General features: G+C 39.1%; 1 protein-coding gene across 1 annotated transcript in view; it reads left to right on the top strand.

The window, feature by feature from the left end:
• The window catches only part of ETF1 (eukaryotic translation termination factor 1), a 40,444-nt gene extending 35,151 nt beyond the window's left edge, over positions 1 to 5,293 (top strand). Inside the window, exons 4-10 of the mRNA XM_007938955.2 lie at positions 1,008 to 1,146; positions 1,472 to 1,662; positions 2,375 to 2,504; positions 2,877 to 3,032; positions 3,743 to 3,807; positions 4,809 to 4,956; positions 5,211 to 5,293. Coding sequence (XP_007937146.1) covers positions 1,008 to 1,146; positions 1,472 to 1,662; positions 2,375 to 2,504; positions 2,877 to 3,032; positions 3,743 to 3,807; positions 4,809 to 4,956; positions 5,211 to 5,293 — 912 coding nt within the window. The remainder of the gene's footprint in view (positions 1 to 1,007; positions 1,147 to 1,471; positions 1,663 to 2,374; positions 2,505 to 2,876; positions 3,033 to 3,742; positions 3,808 to 4,808; positions 4,957 to 5,210) is intronic.
• The last annotated feature ends 600 nt before the right edge of the window (positions 5,294 to 5,893 follow it).

The following is a 5,893-nucleotide window of genomic DNA, read 5'->3' as shown; positions in this document are numbered from 1 at the left end:
GTGTCTGTGTTAATTGGTTTCCCTTTTCTTTGTTGAAGAGGGTCTGTGCAATCCTTCTGCCTAGTCCGCCATCTTGCCCTGCCTCCTAATTATTTAGTTTTAAAGGAGCTGCCACCTAGCAGTTGATCTGCCAAGTATTCAGACTTTATCATGCGTTTATCTTAATATTTGTTTTAATATTTGTTCTTTGAGGAGGTAAAAATGTAGGAATATAATGCTATCCCAGAGAGTTTTCCCCATAAAAACTCAGAATCATTAGCTGTAATAACATTAAAATTTGAGGTTGTGGTTTACATACAGTACACAAGAGTTAAATGTAACATTTGAAAACTAGAAGACCTTTTTGTAGATTTTGTGGTTTTGTATTCATGTACTCTAAAGTTAACTTAAAAGATATTTGAATTTTCTTTTGGAAAGATGCTACTTATTGATGCTGGGGTTGTTAATGATAACAAAAAGTCAACTTTTGGGTATTAGATCCTTAATTTGAATTTTATGCTCTATAGACTTATCATTGGGAGCTCTGGTGGCATAGTGCCTAAGGCATTTGACTGCTAACCAGAAGGCTGGCAGTTCAAACCCACCAGCCACTCCTCGGAAAGAAGATTGGTCAATTTACTTCTGTAGCGATACTGCCTCAGAAACCAAAGGGAGGGGTCACTATGAGTCAGATCTGACTTGACAGCATTGAGTTTGGGTTTGTTTTGTTTTTTTTTTTTTTTTTTGGTTTAGACCATCACCAGTCTAAATCAGTCAAAGACTAGGGCCTATATTGGTTTTGTATTTACATGCCCTGGTCAGGTATGTTAAATAAAGGGCTTCGCAGAGATGCCATTGGTTATTTCTACAACAGGTTCATACTTGTCCAAAAGATTTACAGTTGAAGTCTGTAAATTATTCCACGAAATGGTGGATGAAACGGCTTATTTGTATCCTTTTGGTTTTGTCTAGACCTTAGCAAAAAACACTTTTGGGCTTATTGTATGGTGTATATGTTCACTTTTCAGGCTCTTACAGCACTACTTTCGGATGATAGCAAGTTTGGCTTCATTGTAATAGATGGTAGTGGTGCACTTTTTGGCACACTGCAAGGAAACACAAGAGAAGTCCTGCACAAATTCACTGTGGATCTTCCAAAGAAACACGGTAATATAGGAGGAGAACATGAGCTCACTTGCCCTTAGTTTAGCAATAAGTATTTAAGGGGAAAAGCGAACCAGATGATGTGGAGAGAGGTTGCAGAATGACTCATAATCATTGGTGCTTATGACTTTTCCCTTAACATCAAAATTAGTGGTCACTCTCTGAGAACAAGTAATAGTTATGCTAAGCATTCTGTTAAGGGAATAGTGATTTTTCTCTTTGTCCTTTTCTTGGGTAATAGCATGATTGATTAGCTTATTTTTTAATTAGCAAAGCATCTTGTATTTCTTGATAATTGCCTTTTTCTCACCACTTTTTTATGTCAAAGGTAGAGGAGGTCAGTCTGCCTTGCGTTTTGCCCGTTTAAGAATGGAAAAACGACATAATTATGTTCGGAAGGTAGCTGAGACTGCTGTGCAGCTGTTTATTTCTGGGGACAAAGTGAATGTGGCTGGTCTCGTTTTAGCTGGATCAGCTGACTTTAAAACTGAACTAAGTCAATCTGATATGTTTGATCAGGTAAGTGAATGAGAGGTGCTCTATTATTTGAGTCTGTGTGGGACTATGTGAGTCCTGTATGAGCAGTGGAACATTGTCTTTACTTTTACAGTGACATACTCCCTGTGTTAAAAACCTAGGTCTGAGTTAAAAGGTGGTAGATTTCTAAGTTTTTATTAGGAAACAGTTCCCATAATTTTCTGGGCTTTTCTCTTTTGAAATTAGCCATTTTTAAGTAGGATCATTCTGGGCCCTGTGGAGGTCCCCTGGTTCAGTGGTTTGCTATAATTGACTTAAAAATGGAAATACATTTCACAGAAACTAGAAGCTAGCATTCCTATCTTTCCCTGATTTATTAATGGAGGTAAGTGAAGCAGTGAGACTCTCAGCAATATAATGGAGCAGATTAACCCTAAAGTGTTTAGAAAAATACCAGAAAGATCTCGTGGTTTATGACACTAGTTTTAGACATAACATATTCCCAAGGTGTTCATCTGAAGGAGGTAGCATTATGGTAGAAGACATACCAAAGAAGCTGTTTTGGTGGTCTGTTACCATATTTGCTCACTGAAAGAGCAGCACTTGAGTAAACTGAGCTGCTTTCTCACATTCTCCCTCTTCAGTGATTGTGGTGCTGGGCTTTGCATGCCTTTAAGAAGTAGAGTGGGTCTTGGTAAAGGTGTTTTGACTGTACTGATGAAACTTTTTTTTTTTTTTTTTTTACTTGTATCAGAGGTTGCAATCAAAAGTTTTAAAATTAGTTGATATTTCCTATGGTGGTGAAAATGGATTCAACCAAGCTATTGAGTTATCTACTGAAGTCCTCTCCAACGTGAAGTTCATTCAAGAGAAGAAATTAATAGGTATTGGTGAAATACACCTAATTTATTTATCCATGGATGTTTTTACATGTATGTACATGATTGTGTATGAAACAAGACACTAAATGGATAAGCGAGAATAAAATTAATGTGACTTGTTTATCCTTGTTTTGGATTGATCTGAACATATACACATTTCTAAATGATTACACTTTTGAGACCCAACTATCAGCCTCTTGGGAGTCAATTTGTGGAGCCTCAAATTTAGGGCACTTATCTGTTTAAGTTTTGGGGAGATTTTTGTTTGTTTTTCTTTTCTTTCTCTCTCCCTGTGTCTAATTTTGAGTAAGAGAGTCTGTATCTGCAAGAGAAACTTCATTATATATGTTCTTATTGTCCTGTCCCTAAACATAGGACGATACTTTGATGAAATCAGCCAGGACACGGGAAAGTACTGTTTTGGAGTTGAAGATACACTAAAGGCTTTGGAAATGGGAGCTGTAGAGATTCTAATAGTCTATGAAAATCTGGATATAATGAGATATGTTCTTCATTGCCAAGGCACAGAAGGTATGAGGATTAGAAAATAGGGTTGCTATTTGCTACTGTCCTGTGCATCCAGGAAGCCTGGGGTGGAGAATTGGGGGAGATGGCTGATTTCACAGCCAGTCAGAAGGTGGAACCTACTCTTGTCCCCCACTCCTTCAGTCTCTAGGAGATTTTTCTGCTTGAACTGTTTGATATCTCCTTCTTGTTAGTTGGTGTCAAGTAGGTTTTAAATCATGGCAACCTTAATGTATAAACAGAATGAAAATTGCCCAGCCCTGTGCCATCTCCATGATCTTTGATATGTGTGAGCCCCTTGTTGCAGCTGTTGTCATTTCATCTTACTGAGGGCTTCCCTCATTTTTACTGACTATCTTTGATATGTGTGAGCCCCTTGTTGCAGCTGTTGTCATTTCATCTTACTGAGGGCTTCCCTCATTTTTACTGACTATCTATCTACTTTACCAAACATGGCATCCTTTTCAAGTGATTGGTCTTACCTGATGATAAGTCCACAGTGAGCAAGACAAAGTCTCAACATCCTCACTTCTAAGGAGGATTCTTATGATAGAAGCAGTGTACCTATAGACACTCAGTGCATGTTCACTAACATGCTTAGGAAAGAAGGTTAGTAGGATGAATTCAGGAGCCCTCTCCCTAACTCATCTCATGGGGCTGACACCTGTTAATATGTGAGAACCAAGTTAACATGTTTTTTCCCCTTACTACTGCAGAGGAGAAAATTCTCTATCTAACTCCAGAACAAGAGAAGGATAAGTCTCATTTCACAGACAAAGAGGTATGTCATTATTTTCTTGGTTTGGGAATACATGCAAGGAAGCATAAATTTGTCTTTGAGTTCTGGAAGCTTAGAGATCTGCCTTAGGAAACCAGATCTTTTACTTATTGGGGTGAGGTCAGCGCCTATCTACCATGTTGTGGTCTGATCCAGAGGAAGGGGGCAACTAACTCATGGTTATCTCAGCCCTTATTTTTTAAAGTGGTTGAGCAATCAGGAAAACATTCTCATCCTTTAAATACTGGAGAGGAAGGTTTAATTGGATATAGGGTCTGTCATCTGCTATGAAATCTCTTTCACTATTATGGCTTCTCAAGGTTTAGTGTAAATGCATTGCCACAGTTTACGGGTCACCTTCCCAGTGGAGATCCCTTTAAGTGATACCTTCCTCAAATACTGAGTTGGAGGGGTTTCCTCTTAAGTAGGCTGCTCCCAAGAACAGTTCTGGGCTGTGAATGAGTGCTGCCTAAAGACACTTTGTAACAGCGTGACACAGCAGAACTCTTAAGTTGAAAATCTGCTAAGTATGTGTTGTCATTTCATAACAGGCTAGGGCTTGGGGAGGAGTATTGTTTGAAATATTTGGAATTTCTATGCAGTTATATCATCGGAAAGGCATGCTGGTAGCACAGCTATTAAGCGTTTATCTGTTAACCGAAAGGTTGGTGGTTCAAACCCACTAGCCACTCCCTACGAGAAAGATGTGGCAGTCTGCATCCATAAAGATTATAGGCTTAGGATCCCTGTGGGACAGTTCTACCCTGTCCTGTAGGGTTGCTGAGTCAAAATCAACTTTGACAACAATGGGTTAATGTGGATATAAACAAACAGATGAAATTATGTCACTAGAAACCAGAATTCGCTTACTTTAATACATACACACACAAAAAAATAAGATTAGGAGAATGAGAGTGATGACTAGGGTAAGAGGTAGTATAGGAGGAGCTAAGTCTGTTGTCTGCTAATCCTGGTATTTGTGTATCTCATGGTTGCCCCTGTAGACAGGACAGGAACATGAGCTGATTGAAAGCATGCCCCTACTGGAATGGTTTGCTAACAACTACAAAAAATTTGGAGCCACGTTGGAAATTGTCACAGATAAGTCACAAGAAGGATCCCAGTTTGTGAAAGGATTTGGTGGAATTGGAGGTGAGTAGCAAATTAGAAAGCTGAACTTAAGACCAAGGTCTTAGACCAAGGTCTTTTCTCAGCATATCCTCAGATAAGTTGCTGCAGATGAGATGTGCTCACCATATTTATACAGGCAGCACATGGCTTCAGATCTGGGCTATTTTAGATTGTCACCTCTTTGCCCTACGATTTTGCCAAAGAATTGGCCTTTCCTTTATTAGCATGAACCCTCCCTCCTCCATGACTTACTACCCTTTGGTTTGTTTTCCCAGGTATCTTGCGGTACCGAGTAGATTTCCAGGGAATGGAATACCAAGGAGGAGATGATGAATTTTTTGACCTTGATGACTACTAGGTAGTCGACATGGGTCCGGCAAAACGTGCCTCACCCTCCAGCATCCAACCCAAGGAGCATACCCGTGGTGGAATCCAAACAGACCCCTGCCTTACAATTGGAACATTTCCAGAACTTAATCCATGAGCATTGGGTATTGAAAAGAAAACCGAAACAAAACCAGACCCAGCCCTACACTTTGGTTTGTCATGGTGTCAGCGCAGCAGCCTATGAATAAGTTCCTAAATGCCACTATGGACTAATTTAAAAAAAGAATTCCAGTTTTTACTTTTACTTGATGGTGAAAATTGGTTGCTCTTGTATTTTATGGGGGGAAAAAAAAATGATTTTTTTAACCTTCATACATAGAAGCAAAAATACTTTAACTGCTGTAAACCTTCAAAAGTTAATAGAAGTGACATCATACTGGTTTGTTCTTATTTTGATTGGAGAAAAATTAAATTGCTGCATTTCGCAGTGACCCATTTACATGGCATTCTCAGCTTAGACTGCATAAGAAGAAATACATGTGGTGAAATGTTGGAACCATTTCTCTCTCGGTCTCTGTTTAATGTTGAAAGGGTGAGCTAATCAGAGGCATTTTCAACTTCACTCCCTCAC

The sequence above is a fragment of the Orycteropus afer genome, unplaced genomic scaffold (genome assembly GCF_000298275.1).
Source record: "Orycteropus afer afer isolate SDZICR_OR568_19922 unplaced genomic scaffold, OryAfe1.0 scaffold00056, whole genome shotgun sequence".
NCBI lineage: Eukaryota > Metazoa > Chordata > Mammalia > Tubulidentata > Orycteropodidae > Orycteropus > Orycteropus afer.
This window is presented reverse-complemented; position numbering and strand designations above follow the sequence as displayed.